At 48.2% G+C, this 27,571-nt stretch overlaps 1 protein-coding gene across 1 annotated transcript; it reads left to right on the top strand.

Moving 5' to 3' along the window:
- The first annotated feature begins 47 nt into the window (after nt 1-47).
- Nucleotides 48-4,316, top strand: LOC144481912 (keratin, type I cytoskeletal 18-like). Its single transcript, XM_078201077.1, has 8 exons — nt 48-484; nt 1,495-1,577; nt 1,821-1,977; nt 2,590-2,754; nt 2,913-3,038; nt 3,185-3,405; nt 3,733-3,755; nt 4,088-4,316. The coding sequence occupies exons 1-8, from the start codon at nt 107-109 to the stop codon at nt 4,180-4,182; spliced, it is 1,248 nt and encodes a 415-aa protein (XP_078057203.1). The 5' UTR covers nt 48-106; the 3' UTR covers nt 4,183-4,316.
- Nucleotides 4,317-27,571: the final 23,255 nt, after the last annotated feature.

Here is a 27,571-nt window from a genome sequence, read left to right on the forward strand (position 1 = left end):
TCAGCCAAGAGCAGAAGATATAAAAGTTGCTGAACTTGCTTCGAGTTGCTTATTGAAAGCTCCCCTTTAGAGCAAGAGCGTGCAACAAAGCATCCAGTGCTCCAGCATGAATTTCAGAAATTATTCCTCCATGTCAACCCACAGTGGGCCCATCTCCCTGCGGAGATCTATGCCGCTGCAGTCCAGTTCCAGCAGCATCAGTGGCTATGGCCATAGGATGACTGTCAGCCGGGTCTCTGCCGTGCCCCGGGTGGGTAGCAGTCTGGCCAGCAGCGGTGGTGCCAGCAACCTGGCCATGGGCAACGAGAAGGAGACCATGCAGGACCTGAACGACCGCCTGGCTGCCTACCTGGATAAGGTACGCACCCTGGAGACGGCCAACAGCACGTTGGAGCTGCAGATCAAAGAGCATCTGGACGCCAGGGGGCCCAGCGTCCAGGACTGGAGTATCTACGAGAAGCCTTTAAATGAGCTTCGCAAAGAGGTAAGAAATTCCTCAAGCTGGGGTGGGGAGAGAGGAGGAGGAGGAGGAGGGTGGAGGGTGGAGGGTGGGGGGGGGGGGTGGGTATGAGGAATCATAGAATCCCTACTGTACAGAAAAGTTAAAGTTTATTTATTAGCCCCAAGTAAGGCTGACATTCACACAGCAATGAAGTTACTGTGAAATTCCCCTAGTCGCCTGTTCGGGTTAATACACCCTAACCAGCACGTCTTTCGGACTGTGGGAGGAAACCGGAGCACCCGGAGGAAACCCACGCGGACACGGGGAGAGAATGTGCAGACTCTGCACAGACAGTGACCCGAGCTGGGAATCGCACCCAGGTCCCTGGCACTTTGAGGCAGCCGTGCCAACCACTGTGCCACTGTGCCATCCCCGGTGGCGGGGGGGGCGGGGGGGTGGGAGAGAGAAGAGGGCTCTTCTGGTGATTTGCCCACCACGCTAAATTGCCCCTTAGTGTCCTGGGATGTGTAGGTTAGAGGGATTAACAGGATAAATATGTGGGGTTACGGGAATAGGGCATGGGTGGGATTGTGGTCGGTGCAGACTCGATGGGCCGAATGGCCTCCTTCTGCACTGTTGGGATTCTATGATTCTAAGTAGGAAGAAAGAGGAGAGAGGTCTGCACAGAGCAGCTGTCCAGCAAAACGTTCCTGGTTGAGTTTTCCCGAAAGTTTGACTTCCTCCTGGAGCAGAGTTTAAGTTCAAAGTTTATGTTAAGTTTACTAATCAATGTCACAAGTAAGCTTGCATTAACACTGCAATGAAGTTCTGTGAAAATATTTATTAGTGTCACAAGAAGGCTTACATTAACACTGCAGTGAAGTGATTGAAATATTTATTAATGTCACAAATAAGCTTACATTAACACTGCAGTGAAGTGACTGTATTTCAGGATTAACCCTGTCTGCGGCAGTCCATCCAAGGCAGACTTGTCCTTGCTCTCCTGCAAGTCATGTACATAATTTTTGAATCGATACATTTAAATCTTCCAGGTGTATGATATGACCGTAGATAATGCACGCTTGGTCCTTCAGATTGACAATGCTCGCCTGGCTGCTGATGATTTCAGAGTGAAGTGAGTTCTCTCTTTCTCTCTATCACACACATCCACGTGTTAAGCAAATTGTAGCAATGTTACAAACACAGCGTTTAATGGGAGGTTTTCATTGTTTCTATTCCCCAACCTATTTGGTGGGGCTTAAAAGTTGCCATGGTTGAACCCCATTGGATGGGTGAGGTGATGGGGTGGGCGGCCAAGTCTTCCCAAATTCAAGCCCTTCTAACACAGCCTCCTGTTGCTTTCCCCCGTCCCGGGTAGGTGGGAGTCTGAGCTGAGCATCAGACAGTCCGTGGAGAATGACATTAATGGACTGCGTAAAGTCATCGATGACACCAACATTGGGCGCTTGCACCTGGAGAGCGAGATCGAGTCTCTGAAAGAGGAACTGGTCTACATCAGGAAAAACCATGAGGAGGTGAGTTCCGCAGGGAGCCTCCAGTCTATAGGGAGCTATGAGGATAAGAATGTGACTCGATATTTTAAATCGAGGGATTGCGGTATACTATTGGGAAACTAATTACTGGTGCAAAAGTAATTTTCTTGCCAGAAGTAATCTGTACAGAAGAGACGTTCACAAAATAAAATGTATAATGTTTATTTATTAGTGTCACAAGTAGGCTTACATTAACACCACAATGAAGTTACTGTGACAATTCCCTAGTCGCCACACCCCTGTTCGGGTACACTGAGGGAGAATTGAGCACGGCCAATGCACCCAACCAGCAGGTCTGTGGGAGGAAACCGGAGCACCCGGAGGAAACCCACGCAGCCATGGTACGAACGTGCAGACTGCGCACAGACAGTGACCCCCAAGCCGGGAATCGAACCCAGGTCCCTGGCGCTGTGAGGCGGCAGTGCTAACCACTGTGCCGCCCATAATGGGGCCACAGTGCAGGAAATGGGCTGCGCCATTCTGTACACTTGCCTCATTTTGACTCTCCAATCCTTTGTGTTCTCGATTGGGAGCGGCATGGGGACAGCTTGGTAAAGATGGAGTGGGAATAATGTGTGTGTTTTAATTCCGCAGGAAATCAAAGCTCTTCGCTCCCAGGTTGCTGACTCCAGTGTGCACGTCGAAGTGGATTCTCCTCAAGGTCCAGATCTGTCTAAGATCATTGCTGAAATCAGGAAGCAGTATGAAGAGGTGGCACAGAAAAACAAGGATGATGCGGAGAGCTGGTACAAGAACCAGGTAAATGAAATGGAAAACTCTGCATAATGCCTTCACTGATAACGTGATGGATTGATTATCCCAAGCAGAAAGACTTACACGTGACGACCCCAAAATATCAGAACCTGGGAAATCTGGTGAGAAATGCTGTGTCTTAATTACATTTCTTCTTATTGCAGATGGACAGTTACAAAGTTGAAGTCCAACACAACACTGAAGAATTAAGAAGTGCAAAGGGACAAGTTACTGAACTGCATCGCCAGATACAGTCCCTGGAAGTTGAGTTGGAGAGTCTTCTAAGCATGGTGAGTGCTGCATTTTGAACACGTGTCCTTGCAATCAAAGCCTAGAGTCACAGATCAAACGCAACACTGGCTGATATCGAATTGAATGAAAAGAAATATTCATCAGCTGGGAAGTCACCAAGCCGTGTCTTTGTTTTCCATTTTAGAAAAACTCACTGGAAGGCACTCTCAGGGATACAGAAATGAGGTATGACATGGAGCTACAGAGCATCAATGGCATGATTAGCAAGCTGGAGGGAGATCTATTTCAGATCCGCACTGATATGCAGTCCCAAGTCAGAGAGTATGAAATCCTACTGAACATAAAGATGAAACTGGAGGCTGAAATAGCAACGTACAAACGCCTGCTGGATGGAGAGGAGTTGAAGTGAGTAGCATCAGCAGAAAGCATTCCGAAAAGTAAAAATTGCTACCATTATGGTACATGTACATGCGCACACACACATGTACATGCATGCTCTCTCACTCACAGACAGACACACAAACACTCTCACACAGACACCCTCACCCACATGCACACTCTCACTCACAGACGCACACACTCTCACACAGACACACCCACATGCACACACTCACTCACAGACACACCCACATGCACACTCACATGCAGACAGACACATGTACACACTCTCTCTCACACACTCACACAGCTTAATTTATTTATCTCACCTTTTCTTTCTCCTTGTTTCCACAGTGCACTTGTTGAGTCAACTTCAGGTAAGACCATACTAGTTGCTTTCAGATTTAGATGTCTAATTTTATGCACGTTCCTATTGTAAAGGCCACGGGATAGATACTCATCCGCTCTGCCTGCTCCTTGGGAAACCTGCTTGCTTCGCATTCTGTCAAAATGAATGGGATGGGGGGGGGGGGGGGGCGGGTGGGGGGTGCTCTTGGGGTGGGGGTGGGGGCGGGGGGAGGGGGGCGTTGGTGAAAGAATTCTCTAAAGGATAGGTGATCCATTCAGCCAGCAAGGACGGGAAGCTATTGCATGCTAAACCTCATGTACTCGAATACCTGCTCACAATTTTATTTATTTACAGGGACAGGCGTTACCACACAGACTATCAAGAAGACTGTCACCACCACTCAGAAAACTATCGATGGCAAAGTGATATTGGATGAGTCCGTCCACATCAAATAGGTAGCGTCGAGCCAACAACAACCTTCCAACTGTCATGAACAGATCACTTGTAACTGCATTGAGAAATGTAATCATCTGTGGTTTGTTACCTTTTAGAATGTTATCAAAAATAAAAAACCCCACCTGACCTTCAATCTTGACTTGTCTTTTTAAAGGGCAGGAGGAGAATAATTCTTTAGTGGTCTCTGAACTAAAGCTACCAATATGAGCTGCTACATAGCAGCAGAAAGTCAGCAGTGAAGCAGTGCGCACTGATCAAATCCTAACGCCATTGCCTCAGTCAGAATTATCCAACCCTGGGGATCAAATCCAGGCCATTCTCATCAGCTCCCTGGTGCCTCATCTCTTGATTCCCTCCCAATGGAATCGCATAGATTTCACACAGAAACAGGCCGTGGCGATGCCTATGCTTCTTCCCACTCCAATGGATGAAACGGGTTTCAACAGCAACTTGCCTTTTGTATAGAATCATAGAATCCCAACAGTGCAGGAGGAGACCATTCAGCCCATCGCGTCTGCACCGACCACACAGTTCCTATCCCCATAACCCCATGCATTTACCCGAGCTAGTCCCCCTGACACTAAGGGGCAATTTAGCATAGCCATTCCACCTAACCGGCACGTCTTTTGGACGTCTTGTGGGGGGGGGGGGGGGGGGGGGGGCGGAAACCGGAGCACCCGGAGGAAACCCGCGCAGACACAGGGAGAACGTGCAAACTCCACACAGACCCAAGCTGGGAATCGAACCCGGGTCCCTGGCACTGTGAGGCAGCAGTGCTAACCACTGTGCCATATAGTATCATGTCCCAAAGCACTTCACAAAAGGGTTATTAGATAGACTTTAACACTGAGCTACATAAGGAATTATAGGGCAGGATGTTACAACCTCTCTCGTCCCGACATGGCAAAATCCTGCCTGACGTCAATGGATCTTCCCGTTGTTCAACCCTCACCAGCTCCGCTTCCCGTGGTGGGTGGACCTGTAAAATCCCTCCTCTTGGGACAGGTGACCAAAATCTTGGTCAAAGAGGTAGATTTTAATCTTCAAGGAGAAGAGGGTAGAGATTTCAGGGGGGAATTCTGGAGCGTTGTGTCTGGACAGCTGAAGGCACGGCTGCCAATGGGGAGAAGGAAATCATGGATGCTCCAGAGACAACGATTGGAGGATTGCAGGGAAGGAGTGGGTGATGGATGGAAGAAGGGAGAAGCCATTTTGGGATTTGAACACCTGAAAATGTTAGAATTGAGGCAGTACTGGACTGGAGCACAGGGTGAGGGGGACTTGGATACATGTTAGGATAGTGGCAGCAGAGGTTTGGATAAGCTGAAGTGTCTAGTATTCACTTCAGTCTCTCTGTCTAACGTTGCTGTGTCTCCCCCTCTCTGATCTTTTACCTTTTTTCCTACTTTAACTTCTTACTCATCTGCTTTTATCTCTCTTTCACTTCTGCAACTGTGGCTAATTACAGAGCTATTTGCCTGTTACATGGGTGGGTCAAGTTTGCATCCTGTACAAATAATCTGAGCAAACACCCTTAACTACCTTGTATCCTGTATAATGAAATCCCAATGAGCTAGTTGTGCAATAAATGTTTAAGGTTCAACGTGAATTATGCTCTTTCGAGGCGGCACGGTGGCACAGTGATTAGCACTGCTGTCTCACGGCGCCAGGTTCGATTCCCGGTTTGGGTCACTGTCTGTGCGAAGTCTGCACATTCTCCCCGTGTCTGTGTGGGTTTCCTCCGGGTGCTCCGGTTTCCTCCCACAGTCTGAAAGACGTGCTGGTTGGGGTGGATTGGCCGTGCCAAATTCTCCCTCAGTGTACCCAAACAGGAGTGTGGCGACTCAGGGATTTTCATAGAGGGTTACAGCATGGAAACAGGCCCTTCGGCCCAACTTGCATATGCAGCCCTTTTTTTTAAACCCCTAAGCTAGCCCCAATTGCCCACATTTGGCCCATATCCCTCTATACCCATCTTACCCATGTAACTGTCTGAACGCTTTTTAAAAGACAAAATTGTACCCGCCTCTACTACTACCTCTGGCAGCTTGTTCTAGACACCACCCTCTGTGTGAAAAAATTGCCCCTCTGAACCCTTTTGTATCTCTCCCCTCTCACCTTAAACCTTTGCCCTCTAGTTTTAGACTCCCCTACCTTTGGGAAAAGATATTGACTATCTAGCTGATCTGTGCCCCTCATTATTTTATAGACCTCTATAAGATCACCCCTCAGCCTCCTACGCTCCAGAGAAAAAAGTCCCAGTCTATCCAGCCTCTCCTTATAACTCAAACCATCAAGTCCCGGTAGCATCCTAGTAAATCTTTTCTGCACTCTTTCTAGTTTAATAACATCCTTTCTATAATAGGGTGACAAGAACTGTACACAGTATTCCAAGTGTGGCCTCACCAATGTCGTTCAAGGAGCAATGAATCTGTACCCCTAGATCTCTTTGTTCAGTAACTCTCCCCAACGCCCTACCATTAACTGAGTAAGTCCTGCCCTGGTTCAATCGACCAAAATGCATCACCTCGCATTTACCTAAATCAAGGTTCATCTGCCATTCGTCAACCCATTGGCCCAATTGATCAAGATCCCGTTGCAATCCGAGATAACCTTCTTCACTGTCCACCATGCCACCTTCGCGACACACGACAGCGCAGAGTCGCTGAGCAGAAACTGATAGCCAAGTTCCGCACGCACGAGGACGGCCTCAACCGGGATATTGGGTTCATGTCACACTATTTGTAACCCCCACAGAGTTTCACTGGCTGTCTTGTCTGGAGACAATACACATCTTTTTAGCCTGTCTTGATGCTCTCTCCACTCATGTTGTTTTGTTTCTTAAAGACTTGATTAGTTGTAAGTATTCGCATTCCAACCATTATTCATGTAAATTGAGTTTGTGTCTTTATATGCTCTGTTTGTGAACAGAATTCCCACTCACCTGAAGAAGGGACTTGCAGCTCCGAAAGCTTATGTGGCTTTTGCTACCAAATAAACCTGTTGGACTTTAACCTGGTGTTGTTAAACTTCTTATTCTGTCATCGAGCCAATTTTGTATCCATTTAGCTACCTCACCCTGGATCCCGTGAGATTTAACCTTATGCAACAACCTACAATGCGGTACCTTGTCAAAGGCCTTGCTAAAGTTCATGTAGACAACATCAACTGCACTGCCCTCATCTACCTTCTTGGTTACCCTTTCAAAAAACTCAATCACATTTGTGAGACATGATTTTCCACTCACAAAGCCATGCTGACTGTCTCTAATCAGTCCTTGCATCTCTAAATGCCTGTACATCATGTCTCCCAGAATACCTTCCAACAACTTACCCACTACAGATGTGAGTCTCACTGGCCTGTAGTTCCCAGGCTTTTCCCTGCAGCCCTTTTTAAACAAAGGCACAACATTTGCCACTCTCCAATCTTCAGGCACCTCACCCGTGACTATCGATGATTCAAATATCTCGGCGAGGGGACCCGCAATTTCCTCCCTAGCCTCCCACAACATCCTGGGATATACCTCATCAGGTCCTGCAGATTTATCTACCTTGATGCGCTTTAAGACTTTCAGCACCTCCTTCTCTGTAATATGTACACTCCTCAAGACACCACTATTTATTTCCCCAAGTTCCCTAACATCCAAGCTTTTCTCAACAGTAAATACTGATGAGAAAAGTAACTTCACAGTAACTTCATTGCAGTGTTAATGTCAGCCTACCTGTGACACTAATAAATAAACTTAAACAAAACTTTTCCAAATAGGTTTAGAAAATCAGCCAACTTTTGCAAATCCTTACACCATTGATAACCAATCACTTTGAATTGTGTGCATGTGTCTGTGTGGAGGGGGATATTTTAAATATAATTTGTGCTTCTATTGCACCATTCACACTTCATCGAGCTCCAGCTCTGGTCTCTTCAGCACTCCTGACCCCCTTCACATATATTGGCATCCAAGCCTTCAACTAGTTGCAAGGCCCTAAACTTTGGAATTCCCTCCTTCAACCTTTTCATGTCACCTATATCTGCTCCTTAAAACCTAGGAATGACATAGAATCATAGAATCCTACAGTGAAGAAGGAGGCCATTCAGCCCATCGAGTCTGCACCGCCCACCGTTCCACCCAGGCCCTATCCCCATGACCCCACATATTTACCCTGCTAATTCCTCTAACCTACGCATCCTGGGACACTGACACTGGGGCACAGCCAATCAACCAAACTTGCACATCTTTGGACACTAAGGGGCAATTTAGCATGGCCAATCCACCTAACCTGCACATCTTTGGACACTAAGGGGCAATTTAGCATGGCCAATCCACCTAACCTGCACAACTTTGGACACTAAGGGGCAATTTAGCATGGCCAATCCACCTAACCTGCACATCTTTGGACTTCGGGAGGAAACCGGAGCACCCAGAGGAAAGGGGACAAGGGGAGAACGTGCAAACTCCACACAGACAGTGACCCAAGCTGGGAATTGAACCCGGGTCCCTGGCGCTGTGAGGCAGCAGTGCCAACCGCTGGGCTACCGTGCCACCCAAATTTGGTCACATACCTTAATTTATTTTTTACCCATGGATGTGAATGTTGTTGGCAAGGCCAGTGTTTTTTACCCATCTCAAATTGCCCACGTCCGAATGCCTTCCTTTTTTTGGCTGAGTTTCCATTCCAATCTGATCATGCTCCTGTGAAGCACATTGGGACATTGTTCTGGCTCAAATGAATGAGTATATAATATGCCCTGAATTAAATATTATCAAATCAGACATTGTGACCTAAGGATCTGGGCCACAGCTCCACTTCTGGCTTTGGTAACCCCAATTATACACAGTCAGGACTCAAGTAGTTAACAGAACCTACCCCCCTCCTCCCCTCCCTGAGTCCTGCGATCTGATTCTATTTTAAGGATTACCACAGTAGTTTCACTTCTGAAGACACCCCCCCCCCCCATGATCAGCATAATGTTGAGATTTTTACCATCTTTTTGCTGCCCTTTGACTGTTCTTTTTAAAAATCATTTTCAAATCATTCTGTAAGGGAGGGATGCACAATCTCCTTTTGATTCCACTGAAACAGAACTAGAAAAAGGTAACTTCATAAACGAAATAGAATCCCTACAGTACAGAAGGAGGCCATTTGCCCCATTGAGTCTGCACTGATCACAATCTCACCCAGGCCCTATCCCCATAACCCCACATATTTACCCTGCTAATCCCCCTGACACTAAGGGGCAATTTAGCATGGCCAATCCACCTAACCTACACATCTTTGGACACCAAGGGACAATTTAGCATGGCCAATCCACCTAACCTGCACATCTTTGGACACTAAGGGACAATTTAGCATGGCCAATCCACCTCACCTGCACATCTTTGGACACTAAGGGACAATTTAGCATGGCCAATCCACCTAACCTGCACATCTTTGGACACTAAGGAGTAATTTAGCACATCCACCTAACCCGCACATCTTTGACACTAAGGGGCAATTTAGCATGGCCAATCCACCTAACCTGCAAATCTTTGGACACTAAGGAGTAATTTAGCATGGCCAATCTATCTAATCGACACATCTTTGGACTGTGGGAGGAAACCGGAGCACCCGGAGGAAACCCACGCAGCCACAGGGAGAACGTGCAAACTCCACACAGACAGTGACCCGAGCCGAGAATCGAACCCGGGTCTCTGGCGCTGTGAGGCAGCAGTACTAACCACTGTGACACCGTGCCGGCCCCACTTGTAACTGCAACCTGCAATTGATCCTTCGTGTCAGGGGGAGTGAAACTCCAACAAGGCGAAAGTGATAATTGATCCACAGCAGAAACCTTTGATAAGTGGACAATGATCTGTGAAATTACCTCATGGTTATGTCGGAGGCATGACGCACACGCAATTACAATAAAATAAGTTGAAGCCAAGCAATTTAAATGCATTTAAAATCGTAATCCTGGAATAGGAGTAGATCATTTTGCATCTCGATGAGATCATGGCTGACCTGTGACTTATCTCCACACTTGATTTGGTTTGATTTGATTTGATTTATTATTGTCACATGTATTGGGACACAATGAAAAGTATTGTTTCCTGCGCGCTATACAGACAAAGCATACTGTTCATAGAGAAGGAAACGAGAGAGTGCAGAATGTAGTGTTACAGACATAGCTAGGGTGCAGAGAAAGATCAATTTAGTGCGAGGTAGGTCCATTCAAAAGTCTGACAGCAGCAGGGAAGAAGCTGTTCTTGAGTCGGTTGGTACGAGACCTCAGACTTTTGTATCTTTTTCCTGACAGAAGAAGGTGGAAGAGAGAATGTCCGGGGTGCGTCGGGTCCTTGATTATGCTGGCTGCTTTTCCCGAGGCAGCAGGAAGTGTAGACAGAGTCAATGGATGGGGGGCTGGTTTGTGTGATGGATTGGGCTACATTCACGTCCCTTTGTAGCTTCTTGAGGTCTTGGGCAGAGCAGGAGCCATACCAAGCTGTGATACAACCAGAAAGAATGCTTTCTATGGTGCATCTGTAAAAGTTGGTGAGAGTTGTAGCTGACATGTCAAATTTTCTTAGTCTCCTGAGAAAGTAGAGGCGTTGGTGGGGCTTTCCTAACTATAGTGTCGGCATGGGGGCGGCCAGGACAGGTTGTTGGTGATCTGGACACCTAAAAACATGAAGCTCTCGACCCTTTCTACTGCGTCTCCATTGATGTAGACAGGGGCATGTTCTCCTTTACGCTTCCTGAAGTCGATGACAATCTCCTTCGTTTTGTTGACATTGAGGGAGAGATTATTGTTGCCGCACCAGTTCACCAGATTCTCTATCCCATTCCTGTACTCTGTCTCATCATTGTTTGAGATCCGACCCACTATGGTGGTGTCGTCAGCAAACTTGAAAGTCGAGTTGGAGGGGAATTTGGCCACACGGTCATAGGTGTATAAGGAGTATAGTAAGGGGCTGAGAACACAGCCTTGTGGGGCACCGGTGTTGAGGATGATCATGGAGGAGGTGTTGTTGTCTATCCTTACTGATTGCGGTCTGTGAGTTAGGAAGTTCAGGATCCAGTCACAGAGGGAGGAGCTGAGGCCCAGGCCACGGAGTTTGGAGATTAGTCTGTCCTTTTCTCCGTATCCCTTAATATCTTCTGTTAACAAAACTCTATCAGTCTGTTTTAAAATTAGCAATTGATCTGGTATCAACTATCATTTGCGGAAGAGAATTCCAAAGGTTTATTACCCTGTAGAAATGGTTTCTAATTCCACTACTGAAAGGTCTGACTCTAATATTTAGTAAGAAGTTTAACAACACCAGGTTAAAGTCCAACAGGTTTATTTGGTAGCAAAAGCCACACAAGCTTTCGGAGCTCCAAGCCCCTTCTTCAGGTGAGTGGGAATTCTGTTCACAAACAGAGCTTATAAAGACACAAACTCAATTTACATGAATAATGGTTGGAATGCAAATACTTACAACTAATCAAGTCTTTAAGAAACAAAACAACGTGAGTGGAGAGAGCATCAAGACAGGCTAAAAAGATGTGTATTAAATAAAGATGGTGTTGTTAAACTTCTTACAAATACACATCTTTTTAGCCTGTCTTGATGCTCTCTCCACTCACGTTGTTTTGTTTCTTAAAGACTTGATTAGTTGTAAGTATTCGCATTCCAACCATTATTCATGTAAATTGAGTTTGTGTCTTTATATGCTCTGTTTGTGAACAGAATTCCCACTCACCTGAAGAAGGGGCTTGGAGCTCCGAAAGCTTGTGTGGCTTTTGCTACCAAATAAACCTGTTGGACTTTAACCTGGTGTTGTTAAACTTCTTACTGTGTTTACCCCAGGCCAACGCCAGCATCTCCACATCTTGTCTAATATTTAGACCATGTCCCCTCGTTCCAGATTCTATACTCAGCAGAAATAGTTTCTCGCCATCGACTCTGCTTTCCTGAATATCTTGAAAACATTAAACAAATTACCCCTCAACTTTTGAATACTGCATAATATATGTTGAAACTATTCCACGATCATCATTTGAAATGCACCACTAACATAACCAGGCAGAGAAGCTGTATTTAAATTTGTCATTTACGGGACATGGGTGTCGCTGGCAAGACCAGCATTTATTGCCCATCTCTAATTGCCCTACAGAAGGTGGTGGTGAGCTGCCTTCTTTATCCACTGCAGTCCCTGTGGTGTAGGTACACCCACACTGCTGCTAGGGAGGCAGTTCCAGGATTGTTCTTGGACATCAGTCAGTCCATGTGGTGTAGGTACACCCACAGTGCTGTTAGGGAGGGAGTTCCAGGATTGTTATTGGACATCAGTCAGTCCATGTGGTGTAGGTACACCCACAGTGCTGTTAGGGAGGGAGTTCCAGGATTGTTATTGGACATCAGTTAGTCCATGTGGTGTAGGTACACCCACAGTGCTGTTAGGGAGGGAGTTCCAGGATTGTTATTGGACATCAGTTAGTCCATGTGGTGTAGGTACACCCACAGTGCTGTTAGGGAGGGAGTTCCAGGATTGTTATTGGACATCAGTTAGTCCATGTGGTGTAGGTACACCCACAGTGCTGTTAGGGAGGGAGTTCCAGGATTGTTATTGGACATCAGTTAGTCCATGTGGTGTAGGTACACCCACAGTGCTGTTAGGGAGGGTGTTCCAGGATTTTGACCCAGTGATATGAAGGAACGGCGATATATTTCCAAATCTGGATGGTTTTAAGTTTTTAAGTTTTAAATTTATTTATTAGTGTCACAAGTCGGCTTACAATGAAGTTACCGTGAAAATCCCCTAGTCGTCACACTCCTGTTCGGGTACACTGAGGGAGAATTTAGCATGGCCAATCCACCTAACCAGCACGTCTTTCAGACTGTGGGAGGAAACCGGAGCACCCGGAGGAAATCCACACAGACACGGGGAGAATGTGTGGTATCCGAAAACCATTTCTTCGTGTTATGTGAAGTGAATCAAATCGGCTGAAACTGGCATCTGTGATGCTGGAGACAGTTCATAGAATCATCGAAACCCTACAGTGCAGAAAGAGGCCATTCAGCCCATCGAGTCTGCACCGACCACAATCCCACCCAGGCCCTACCACCATATCCCTACATATTTTACCTGCTAATCCCTCTAACCTACACATCTAAGGGGCAATTTTTTTAGCATGGCCAACCAACCTAACCCGCACATCTTTGGACTGTGGGAGGAAACCAGAGCACCCGGAGGAAACCCACGCAGACACGAGGAGAATGTGCAAACTCCACGCAGACAGTGACCCGAGCCGGGAATCGAACCCAGGACCCTGGAGCTGTGAAGCAACAGTGCTAACCACTGTGCTACCGTGCCGCCCAGTTATGGAGGAATGGATCAACTTGGCACTTCAGGCTGAAGTTGATGTAAATACTTGTCTTGTCTTTGCGCTGATGTTTGTGGAGCCTCCTCATCCAGTGAGTTGTTTAATTGTCAACCACCATTCACGACTGGGTGTGTGCAGAGCTTCGATCGAACCTGTTGGTTATGGGATCGCTTAGTTCTGTCTATTGCATGCTGTTTGCACTGTTTGGCATTCAGGCTGTCCTGTACTGCACATACACCAGGTTAACGCCACATTTTAACATATGTCTGGTGCTGCTCCTGGCATGCTCTCTTGAACTCTTCATTGGACCAGGGTTGATCCCCCCTAGCATGATGGGAATGGGTAGCGTGCAGAATATGCTGGGCCATAAGGTTACAGATTGTGGAAATGTCATGGGGCTCCAGAGTCAATGTTGAGGACTGCAGAGCAACTCCCTCCTGACTGTACACCAATGTGCCGCTACCTCTGCTGGGTCTGTCCTGCTGGTGGGATAGGACACAGTAAGAAGTCTCACAACACCAGGTTAAAGTCCAACAGGTTTATTTGGTAGCAAAAGCCACTCGCTTTCGGAGCGCTGCTCCTTCATCAGGTGAACTCTGAAAGCTCGTGGCTTGTGCTCCCAAATAAACCTGTTGGACTTTAACCTGGTGTTGTGAGACTTCTTACTGTGTTTACCCCAGTCCAACGCCGGCATCTCCACATCAGGGATAGGACACAGCCAGGGATGGTAGTGGTGGTGTCTGGGACATTCTCAGGTGTAATTTGGTGAGTGTAACTACATAAGGATGTTGCTTGAATGGTCTGAGGGACAAGTCCCCATATGTGGGTGGCACGGTAGCACAGTGGTTAGCACTGCTGCCTCACAGCTCCAGGGACCCAAGTTCGATTCCCGGCTTGGGTCACTGTCTGTGCAGAGTCTACACATTCTCGCCGTGTCTGTGTGGTTTCCTCCAGGTGCTCCGGTTTCCTCCCACAGTTCAAAAGACGTGCTGGTTAGGTGCTCAATTCTCCCTCAGTGTACCCGAATAGGAGTGTGGCGACTAGGGGATTTTCACAGTAACTTCATTGCAGTGTTAATGTAAGCCTTACTTGTGACTAATAAATAAATTCTAACTTTTCAGTGGCAGCAGGGCGTAAACAACTGGAAAATTCCGGCTGGAATGTAACCTCCCGTCCTCTAATGCTCGAGATACCATCTGAAGCTGTATTGTCATGCAAGTGTAATTCCTGAATACCTATTATTGGCGATCATCTCAGTTTGGTCCCACAGTCTTTGCTTAAAAGCAGAAAGAACAGGATTACACAATGGGCAGAGTTTTTATAAAAGCAAAATACTGCAGATGCTGGAATCGGAAACTGAAACGGAAAATGCTGGAAAATCTCAGCAGGTCTGACGGCATCTGTGGAAAGGGAATAGAGCCAACGTTTCAAGTCTGGATGACCCTTCGTCAGAGCTGCTGAGATTTTCCAGCATTTTCTGTCTTTGGGCAGAATTTTACGTTGCTCTGTTGGTCGCACAACCGACCTGGAAGTGTGTAAAATCACATGAGAAGATTTCAGGTGTATGTCCTGACCTCATTGCAGCCTCGCGCGATAAGTTATTGAATTATAGATTCCTACAGTGCAGAAGGAGGCCATTCGGCCCATCGAGTCTGCACCGACCACAATCCCACCCAGGCCCTATCCCCATAACCCCATGCATTTATCCTTAGCGAGTCTCCCTGACACTAGGGGGCAATTTAGCACGGCCAATCCACCTAACCCGCACATCTTTGGAGTGTGGGAGGAAACTGGAGCACCCGGAGGTAACCCACGCAGACATGGGGAGAACGTGCAGACTGCGCACAGTCATCCAAGCCAGGAATCGAACCCGGGTCCCTGGCGCTGTGAGGCAGCAGTGCCAACCACTGTGCCACCGTGCCACCCAGACAACCCATCGTCTGCCCACCCTTGCCAACTTTCGCATGCCCCAAATCTAAAATTCAGGCCTATATCTAACTTGTCTGAACTGGAGCAAATGTCATGCTTTGCCACTGGTTTTGAGTCTGAATTCACATTTATCAAAAATCCTTAAACTTGGTCAAGCTTTCCATTTTAAGGGTAGATTTCTTCCATTTTCTTGAAACAAGTTACCACGGTTTGTAACTTCCTTTATACCCAAAGCAGAAGCAATGCCAATCAAAGGAACCAAAAGACTTGTCTTACAGTCTGCAGTATCTTAGCAAGAAGCCTGCTGAGTTTCGTTGACAATTGAAACTCAGCAGGTACAAAGTTTCTGGAGATCAAGTTTCACTGCATTGTTGTTTAGGTTTGGGATTCAATGCTAACTGCCCACTGCAAACATTACAAAGAACAAAGACAGAACAAAGAACAGTACAGCACAGGAACAGGCCCTTCGGCCCTCCTGCGCCGATCATGATGCCTAAACTAAAACCGTATGCACTTACCGAGTCCGTATCCTCCCATTCCCATCCTATTCATGTATTCGTCCAGTTGCCCCTTAAATGTCGCTATCGTACCCGCTCCCACCACCTCCCCGGGCAGCGCGTTCCAGACATTCACCACCCTCTGTGTAAAAAACTTGCCTCACACATCTCCTCTAAACTTTTCCCCACGCACCTTAAACCTATGTCCCCGAGTACTTGACTTTTCTACCCTAGGAAAGAGCATCTGACTATCCACTCTGTCCATGCCCCTCATAATCTTGTAGATCTCAGGTCACCCCTCAACCTCCGTCGTTCCAGTGAGAACAAACCGAGTTTATCCAATCTCTCCTCATAGCTAATGCCCTCCAGACCAGGCAACATCCTGGTAAACCTCTTCTGTACTCTCTCCAAAGCATCCACATCCTCTGGCAGTGTAGCGACCAGAATTGTACACAATATTCTAAATGAGGCCTAACTAAGGTTCTGTACAGCTGCAGCATGACCTGCAAATTTTTATACTCAGTGCCCTGACTGATGAAGGCAAGCATGCCGTATGCCTTCTTGACTACTTTATCCACCTGCGTTGCCACTTTCAGTGATCGGTGGACATGTACGCCCAGATCTCTCTACCTGTCAATACTCCTAAGGGTTCTACCATTTACTGTATAATTCCGACATGCATTGGACCTTCCAAAATGCATTACCTCACTCTTGTCTGGATTAAAAGTGATCGCATATCCTATCTCTTCGGGCAACGTGACGTAAGTACAAAAGTTAAGAATTTTACATTTTTTGACTGCGCCAGCTCAAATGGGAAAGGCAGCGTGCAACCCGCCAGCCCCAATGAGGCTTTTCCTGCTATACTTTTGGACACTTGGTCAAAAACGTTCTGGAGTGGGTCCCATGACATCACACTGCCTGCAAGGTCAACCTTCAAGAGATTTGAAAGGGCGCCCAGATCTAAAAAAATAAGCAAAAGGTTCCCCCAAATAGATAAGGGTATCATCCTTCCCCCCCCCAACAGACACGGGGAAAGGCCCACCCACCCCCTCTTCCTGGCATTGCCCCCTGGCAGGGGGCAGTGCCCAGGCACTGCCAGAGTACTGCCCAGGCATACCCTCTCCCGACTGGGGGCTGTACTTGCCCGTGAGCCCCTGACAGCTACTCATCATCAAAAGTTGCTTTTAACCACGTTGGCATGACATCACAGCCGGGGGGGTATCCTAACGTGGGGGGATAATAAAGCGGGAAAGCCCACTAACAATATTAAAAAGATTCGTCATGGGGTTCTCCGACCTTTCATGGATTTTCTGTCCTGGAACTCCCTCCCTAACAGCGCTGTGGGTGTACCTACACCACATGGACTGACTGATGTCCAATAACAATCCTGGAACTCCCTCCCTAACAGCACTGTGGGTGTACCTACACCACATGGACTGACTGATGTCCAATAACAATCCTGGAGCTCCCTCCCTAACAGCACTGTGGGTGTACCTACACCACATGGACTGACTGATGTCCAATAACAATCCTGGAGCTCCCTCCCTAACAGCACTCTGGGTGTACCTACACCACATGGACTGACTGATGTCCAATAACAATCCTGGAACTCCCTCCCTAACAGCACTGTGGGTGTACCTACACCACATGGACTGACTGATGTCCAATAACAATCCTGGAACTCCCTCCCTAACAGCACTGTGGGTGTACCTACACCACATGGACTGACTGATGTCCAATAACAATCCTGGAACTCCCTCCCTAACAGCACTGTGGGTGTACCTACACCACATGGACTGCAGCGATTCAGGAAGGCGGCTCACCACCACCTTCTCAAGGGGCAAGTAGGGATGGGCAATAAATGTTACTTCAGTATCCAACATGTTATTGTGAACAAGATTACAGTTTAGCTTCTGGAAGCGAAGGATCATAGAATCCCTACAGTACAGAAGGAGGCTATTCAGCCCCCCAAGCCTGCACCGACCACAATCCCACCCAGGCCCCATCCCCATAACTCTACCCATTTTACCCTATTAACACCCTGACACTCGGGTCAATTTAGCACGGCCATTCAACCTAACCCGCACATCTTTGGAGTGTGGGAGGAAACCGGAGCTCCGGAGGAAACCCACGCAGACACGGGGAGATCGTGCAGACTCCACACAGACAGTGACCCGAGGCCAGAATAGGACCTGGGTCCCTGGCGCTGTGAGGCAGCAGTGCCAACCACTGTGCCACCATGCTGCTGTCGAAGAAGCTTCATACGACATATCATTAGCAGTAGCACTTTGGAAAATGCCAGGTGAGTGGAGAGTTCCAGGATTGTCCACTCACCTGAGGAAGGAGCAGCGCTCCGAAAGCTCGTGATTCCAATTAAACCTGTTGGACTTTAACCTGGTGTTGTGAGACTTTTTATTTAGCATAGATGTTATTGCTTATTTGAAATAAGAAGATTAGGATGGTTCTCCCCTGTCCAGCTCTGATGAAGGGTCATCTGGACTCGAAACGTTGGCTCTATTCTCTGCCTACAGATGCTGTCAGGCCTGCTGAGATTTTTCGACATTTTTCTGTTTTTGTTTCGGATTCCAGCATCCGCAAGAATTTGCGTTTATCTTAGTGGTTCTCCCCTGTGTCCTGGCAGACATTTGTCCTCCAAACCGTGTTTGTCCTTCAAGCACGGTGGCACAGTGGTTAGCACTGCTGCCTCACAGCGCCAGGGACCTGGGTTTGATTCCCGGCTTGGGTCACTGTCTGCGTGGAGTCTGCACGTTCTCCCCGTGTCTGCGTGGGTTTCCTCCGGTTGCTCCGGTTTCCTCCCACAGTCCGAAAGACGTGGTTAGGTGCATTGGCCGTGCTAAATTCTCCCTTAGTGCACCCGAACACGAGTGTGGCGACGAGTGGATTTTCACAGTAACTTCATTGCAGTGTTAATGTAAGCCTACCTGTGACACTGATAAGTAAACTTAAACTACTGTACACAGGATGAGAGAGAGAAAAGTCTCCCCGGATATGTGAGTGGAGGAGTTAATCCCATTACACCCCCTGCTATAGTGCTAAAATGCACCAGAAAACTTATACTGAGACTCCCTCCCTGATGGGTCAAAAAAGGCTTATTTAAATGAATGCCATGGGGGTTGGGTGGTTGGGGGTGAGGCGGGGGGAAGTGGGGTGGTGTACGTGCGTTTGTATGTGTGTGATATTGTCCAGTGTGTGTAGAATCTCAGTGACATCTGTTGATGTCAGGTGATACTTTGTGAGATCAACTTTTGTATCCCATCTCATCAGCACTTTGTGAAATCAGTCTGCATTGTGGTGATCGAAATGCATTGGTTTTTGCACCCACTCATGTTTCAAGCGCACATAATGCTGCCAAGCCCTCAACAATACCTGTTAAAAATATTGAAAAATGAGTGTACATTCAATTGCCCGGCGGGACTGTACACACGAGCACCGGTCACAAGACAGAGGCACTTGTCCTATCTCCCCTTCTCCAAGCTCATCTTGTGCACAAGGGTGGCATGGTGGCACAGCGATTAGCACTGCCGCCTCACAGCGCCAGGGCCCCGGGTTCGATTCCCGGCTTCATAGAAATCATAGAAATCATAGAAAACCCGACAGTGCAGAAGGAGGCCATTCGGCCCATCGAGTCTGCACCGACCACAATCCCACCCAGGCCCTACCCCCACATATTTACCCGCTGATCCCTCTAACCTACGCATCCCAGGACTCTAAGGGGCAATTTTTAACCTGGCCAATCAACCTAACCCGCACATCTTTGGACTGTGGGAGGAAACCGGAGCACCCGGAGGAAACCCACGCAGACACGGGGAGAACGTGCAAACTCCACTGTCTGTGTGGAGTCTGCGCATTCTCCCCGTCTCTGCGTGGGTTTCCTTCAGATGCTCCAGTTTCCTCCCACAGTCCAAAGATATGCAGGTTAGATGCATTGGCCATGATAAATTGCCCCTTAATGCCCCAGGATGCATAGGTTAGAAGGATTAGCGGGGTAAATATGTGGAGTTATGGGGATAGGGCCTGGGCCCTCTGAACACTTTACCTTCCTCCCATTCTGGCCTCTTGAACCACCCCAATTTCCTTCATACCTGCATTGGCAGCCATTCCTTCAGCTACTCAAGCCCGGCATTCGCTTCCTAAATCTCTCTCTGCCTCTCTACCATCAAGACACTCCTTGAAACCTCCCTTTCTGCAATGCTTTGCCTGGAAGTGTGGTGGAGACAGGTTCAGTCCAAGCATTCAAGAGGGCATTGGATGATTATCTGAAGAGAAACAATGTACAGGGGGCTGGGGAAACAGCAGGGGAATGGCACTGTCATTAGTGGAGTCTGCGTGGAGTTTGCATGTTCTCCCCGTGTCTGCATGGGTATTCTCCCACTGTCCAAAGATGTGTAGGTTCGGTGGATTGGCCATGCTAAATTGCCCCTTAGTGTCCAAAGATGTGCAGGTTAGGTGGATTGGCCATGCTAAATTGCCCCTTAGTGTCCAAAAATGTGCAGGTTAGGTGGATTGGCCATGCTAAATTGCCCCTTAGTGTCCAAAGATGTGCAGGTTAGGTGGATTGGCCATGCTAAATTGCTCCTTAGTGTCCAAAGGTGTGCAGGTTAGGTGGATTGGCCATGCTAAATTGCCCCTTAGTGTCCAAAGATGGACAGGTTAGGTTGATTGGCCATGATAAAGTGCCTCTTAGTGTCCAAAGATGTGCAGGTTAGGGGGATTGGCCATGCTAAATTGCCCCTTAGTGTCCAAAGAAGCACAGGTTAGGTTGATTGGCCATGCTAAATTGCCCCTTCGTGTCAGGGAGATGCAGAGTAAATACACGGTGGTACGGGGATAGGGCCTGGCTGGGATTGTCGTTGGTTGTTTGATTTGATTTGATTTATTATTGTCACATGTATTGGGATACAGTGAAAAGTATTGTTTCTTGCGCGCTGTACAGACAAAGCATACCGTTCATAGAGAAGGAAAGGAGAGGGTGCAGAATGTAGTGTTACAGTCATAGCTAGGGTGTAGAGAAAGATCAACTTAATACAAGCTAGATCCATAAGAGATTGTAATGGAACTTTGTTAGAGAGTTGAAAAGGGCTGGAATGGAGTTTTAGAAGCGTAGAAGAATAAAAGATAGAATAAGAGGGTATGCTGGAGACAGCTCACAAAAAGTCGCCTCACACTGACGCCATCTTGGATTTGGTGCAGGCTTGATGGGCCGAATGGCCTCCTTCGGCACCGTAGGGATTCTATGATGTTGCACTGGAGAGTTAGTGCAGACACAATGGGCCGAATGGCCTCCTTCTGCACCGTAACAACTTTCTGATTTTCTCTGACGAAGCTTTTAGTGATCTGCCTGAATATCTCGGTGGTTCGGTGTCAAATTCTGTTCAATGTGTGAAAGCTTGGTCTCCTTTACCATGTTAAAGGGTCTGAATACAAGCAGTTGAGCAATGGCCATGACAAAACAGGGAGAGGCAAGAAAGGTTATGACACAGGAGATAGCCACGATGACCCTGTTCCCTTGTGTTTGATGGATTTCTTATTGCACTGCATTCCATGCTTATTCATCGTGGATTTACCAAACACGTTATCGTATTGCAAGAGGAGAGATAAGCTCTCCTACTAACCGAAGTGTCTCATATGCCAAATTCCTTTGAAAACAAGACTACATTGACCTTGTCTCAATCTTAACACAGCTTCATGCTTTACGGACACGGTTTGGCTTCAGCACTGAGGACTGGGGAGTAATCGTTTGTCAAACAATGCTTTGAAGTGGAGAACGGGCACGGCATAACGACTGCGTAAAAACCCAGTTTGATGATCATGTTTGATTGTTACTGAAGGAACGTTTGCCTTTAAGTAGAGCCTTTCATGACCTTACACCCGCCCCCAAAGCACTTAGTTAGTTAACTACTTTCTCAAAGTGTTGTCACTGACTGAGAATCAGCAGCCAATTTGTAAACATAAAAGTTAAAGTTTATTTATTCCTCACAAGTAAGGCTTACATTAACACTGCAATGAAGTTACTGTGAAAATCCCCCAGTCGTCACACCCCTGTTCGGGTACACTGAGGGAGAATTTAGCATGGCCAATGCACCCTAACCAGCACGTCTTTCGGACTGTGGGAGGAAACCGGAGCACCCGGAGGAAACCCACGCAGACACGAGGAGAATGCGCAAACTCCACACAGACAGTGACCCAAGCCGGGAATCGAACCCAGGTCACTGGCGCTGTGAGGCAGCAGTGCCCAGCACTGTGCCACCGTGCCGCACATGTTAGGGTGACTCTGACACGGTTTCCAAGCTTCACTTCGTGTACAATTTATCAGTGTTTGTAATATTCTATTTGGCCTATCATTACCAAATTGTTTAGTGAACTTATCAATAGCAAATGCCTTTATAAATTTAGCTTAAGTTGTTTTAAATATGGGGCACTGTTGGAGAGCTTCCATTGGGGAGGCCTGTGGGGGTAGAGTCCTGTATCCATTGGGGGGGGGATCCTGTGTCTGTGAGGAGGGAGCGGGGTGCCATGGCTGTTCGGGCCTCCTGTTTTTCATTAAAGCCAAGGTTGCCGGCAGGGTGTCTTATTCAGAGCCTGTACCGGCAGCATAACACCGTGGGCACTACCAGCATAACACCGTGGGCACTACCAGCATAACACCGTGGGCACTACCAGCATAACACCGTGGGCACTACCAGCATAACACCGTGGGCACTACCAGCATAACACCGTGGGCACTACCAGCATAACACCGTGGGCACTACCAGCATAACACCGTGGGCACCGCCAGCATAACACCGTGGGCACCGCCAGCATAACACCGTGGGCACTACCAGCATAACACCGTGGGCACCGCCAGCATAACACCGTGGGCACCGCCAGCATAACACCGTGGGCACCGCCAGCATAACACCGTGGGTACCGCCAACATAACACCGTGGGCACCGCCAACATAACACCGTGGGCACCGCCAGCATAACACCGTGGGCACCGCCAGCATAACACCGTGGGTACCGCCAACATAACACCGTGGGCACCGCCAACATAACACCATGGGCACCGCCAGCATAACACCGTGGGCACTACCAGCATAACACCGTGGGCACCGCCAGCATAACACCGTGGGCACCGCCAGCATAACACCGTGGGTACCGCCAACATAACACCATGGGCACCGCCAGCATAACACCGTGGGCACCGCCAGCATAACACCGTGGGCACTACCAGCATAACACCGTGGGCACTACCAGCATAACACCGTGGGCACCGCCAGCATAACACCGTGGGCACCGCCAGCATAACACCGTGGGCACTACCAGCATAACACCGTGGGCACCGCCAGCATAACACCGTGGGCACCGCCAGCATAACACCGTGGGCACCGCCAGCATAACACCGTGGGTACCGCCAACATAACACCATGGGCACCGCCAGCATAACACCGTGGGCACCGCCAGCATAACACCGTGGGTACCGCCAGCATAACACCGTGGGCACCGCCAGCATAACACCGTGGGTACCGCCAACATAACACCGTGGGCACTGCCAGCATAACACCGTGGGTACCGCCAACATAACACCGTGGGCACCGCCAGCATAACACCGTGGGCACCGCCAGCATAACACCGTGGGTACCGCCAGCATAACACCGTGGGTACCGCCAGCATAACACCGTGGGTACCGCCAGCATAACACCGTGGGTACCGCCAACATAACACCGTGGGTACCGCCAGCATAACACCGTGGGTACCGCCAACATAACACCGTGGGCACCGCCAACATAACACCGTGGGTACCGCCAACATAACACCGTGGGCACCGCCAGCATAACACCGTGGGTACCGCCAACATAACACCGTGGGCACCGCCAACATAACACCGTGGGCACCGCCAACATAACACCGTGGGTACCGCCAGCATAACACCGTGGGTACCACCAACATAACACCGTGGGTACCGCCAACATAACACCGTGGGTACCCCCAACATAACACCGTGGGCACCGCCTGCATAACACCGTGAGTCGCGCCACCAGGATTTTTTTGACTAAGTGTCAAAAAATATGGCGGCTAAAGCCAGCAGTGGAGCCAGTAGGCTACACCCAGCTTTCTGATGTGATTTGATTTATTATTGTCACATGTATTGGGATACAGTGAAAAGTATTGTTTCTTGTGCGCTATACAGACAAAGCATACCGTTCATAGAGAAGGAAAGGATTGGGTGCAGAATGTAGTGTTACAGTCATAGCTAGGGTGTAGAGAAAGATCAACTTAATGCGAGGTAGGTCCATTCAAAAGTCTGACAGCAGCAGGGAAGAAGCTGTTCTTGAGTCGGTTGGTACGTGACCTCAGACTTTTGTATCTTTTTCCCGATGGAAGAAGGTGGAAGAGAGAATGTCCGGGGTGCGTGGGGTCCTTGATTATGCTGGCAGCTTTGCCGAGGCAGCGGGAAGTGTAGACAGAGTCAATGGACGGGAGGCTGGTTTGCGTGATGGGACTGGGCTACATTCACGAACCTTTGTAGTTCCTTGCGGTCTTGGACAGAGCAGGAGCCAAACCAAGCTGTGATACAACCAGAAAGAATGCTTTCTATGGTGCATCTGTAAAAGTTGGTGAGAGTCGTAGCGGACATGACAAATTTCCTTAGTCTCCTGAGAAAGTAGAGGTGTTGGTGGGCTTTCTTAACTATAGTGTCGGCATGGGGGGGACCAGGACAGGTTGTTGGTGATCTGGACACCTAAAAACATGAAGCTCTCGACCATTCCTACTTTGTCCCCGTTGATGCAGACAGCGGCATGTTCTCCAGGAATTTCAGAGAAACGTGAGAATGAATCAAAGTCCACAGAAAATAAAAGCCGAATGCTGTGTGTGACAGTTTTAAGGGCAATAAATGGTGTTGTATGTGAGCAGCAGTGTCCAGTGTCCTGTCCTGTGACTGGGGAAGCGGCTTGTGCAGAAGTGGAGAGAAGGATTGGATGTGCTGAGGGAGAATGTGGTTCACCTGTGTTGCATTTCAGAGTAGAGATACGAATATCGTCCAATCCATCACGCAAACCAGCCTCCCATCCATTGACTCTGTCTACACTTCCCGCTGCTTCGGGAAAAGCAGCCAGCATAATTAAGGACCCCACGCACCCCGGACATTCTCTCTTCCACCTTCTTCCATCAGGAAAAAGATACAAAAGTCTGAGGTCATGTACCAACCGACTCAAGAACAGCTTCTTCCCTGCTGCTGTCAGACTTTTGAATAAGAACATAAGAACATAAGAAATAGGAGCAGGAGTAGGCCATCTGGCCCTTCGAGCCTGCCCCGCCATTCAACAAGATCATGGCTGATCTGAAGCGAATCAGTTCCACTTACCCGCCTGCTCCCCATATCCCCTAATTCCCTTATCGATCAGAAAACTATCTACCCGGGATTTAAACATATTCAACGAGGAAGCATCCACCACTTCAATGGGCAGAGAATTCCAGAGATTCGCTACCCTCTGAGAGAAGAAGTTCCCCCTCAACTCTGTTCTGAACCGGCCCCCCCCTTATTTTGAGGCTGTGCCCTCTAGTTCTGGTTTCCCTTCTAAGGGGAAAGAATCTCTCCACCTCTACCCTATCCAGCCCCTTCATTATCTTATATGTCTCTATAAGATCACCCCTCATCCTTCTAAACTCCAACGAGTACAGACCCAATCTGTTTAATCTCTCCTCATAAGCTACACCCCTCATCTCCGGTATCAACCTGGTGAACCTTCTCTGCACTCCCTCCAAGACCAATATATCCTTTCACAAATAAGGGGACCAAAACTGCACACAGTACTCCAGTTGCGGCCTCACCAGTGCCTTGTACAGTTGCAGCAAGACCTCCCTGCTTTTATATTCTATCCCCCTCGTGATAAAGGCCAACATTCCATTCGCCTTCTTGATCACCTGCTGCACCTGCAGACTGAGTTTTTGCGATTCGTGCTCAAGGACCCCCAGGTCCCTCTGCACAGTCGCACGATGTAATTTTTCTCCATTTAAATAATATTCCAATTTACTATTATTTCTTCCAAAGTGGATAACCTCCACTTGGACCTACCTTGCAGTAAATTGATCTTTCTCTATACCCTAGCTTTGACTGCAATGCTGCAATGCAGTTACTGTGAAACCCCCTAGTTGCCACACTCCTGTTCGGGTAACACTGAGGGAGAATTTAGCACAGCCAATCCACCCGAACCCGCATGTCTTTCAGACTGTGGGAGGAAACCGGAGCATCCGGAGAAAACCCACGCAGACACGAGGAGAATGTGCAAACTCCACACAGACAGTGACCCAAGCCGGGAATTGAACCCGGCTCCCTGGTGCTGTGAGGCAGCAGTGCTAACCACTGTGCCACCGTGCTGCCCATTGTGCCTGTTGCTCTGCAACCTCCCCTTCAAGAAGCGATGAACACCAGATCCTCTGCCCTCCCATATGATGATCTGCCTGGCATTTACCCGACTGGCAATGATCAGACAACTGGCCTCATCAGACATATTTCAATGAACCCTGATTCTCGACCTCAATTGGGCTCTTGGCGATATCTTTAGGTGTGCTGAATGAACATGACACCCACCGCATGTGACACCATACGTCAGAAATTAAATCAGGTAGTTATTCTGAGATTGCCAAGGGATGCACATTTATCGTAAATAAAGCTGCAAGGTAGATCTTCAATTCTATTTTGAGGATATGATGTGTCATAGAATCATAGAATCCCATCAGGAGGAGGCCATTTGGCCCATCGAGTCTGCTCCGACCACAATCCCACCCAGACCCTATTCCTGTAACCCCATATATTCGCTCTGCTAGTCCCCCTGACGCTAAGGGGAAATTTAGCATGGCCAATCCACCTAACCTACACATCTTTGGACACTAAGGGGCAATTTAGCATGGCCAATCCACCAAACCTACACATCTTTGGACACTAAGGGACAATTTAGCATGGCCAATCCACCTAACCTGCACATCTTTGGACACTAAGGGGCAATTTAGCATGACCAATCCACCTAACCTGCACATCTTTGGACACTAAGGGGCAATTTAGCATGGCCAATCCACCTAACCTACACATCTTTGGACACTAAGGGGCAATTTAGCATGGCCAATCCACCAAACCTACACATCTTTGGACACTAAGGGACAATTTAGCATGGCCAATCCACCTAACCTGCACATCTTTGGACACTAAGGGGCAATTTAGCATGGCCAATCCACCGAACCTGCACATCTTTGGACACTAAGGGACAATTTAGCATGGCCAATCCACCTAACCTGCACATCTTTGGACACTAAGGGACAATTTAGCATGGCCAATCCACCTAACCTGCACATCTTTGGACACTAAGGGACAATTTAGCATGGCCAATCCACCTAACCTGCACATCTTTGGACACTAAGGGGCAATTTATCATGGCCAATCCACTAACCTGCACATCTTTGGACACTAAGGGGCAATTTAGCATGGCCAATCCACCAAACCTACACATCTTTGGACACTAAGGGGCAATTTAGCATGGCCAATCCACCTAAACTGCACATCTTTGGACACTAAGGGACAATTTAGCATGGCCAATCCACCTAACCTGCACATCTTTG

This window comes from Mustelus asterias, chromosome X (genome assembly GCF_964213995.1).
Source record: "Mustelus asterias chromosome X, sMusAst1.hap1.1, whole genome shotgun sequence".
NCBI lineage: Eukaryota > Metazoa > Chordata > Chondrichthyes > Carcharhiniformes > Triakidae > Mustelus > Mustelus asterias.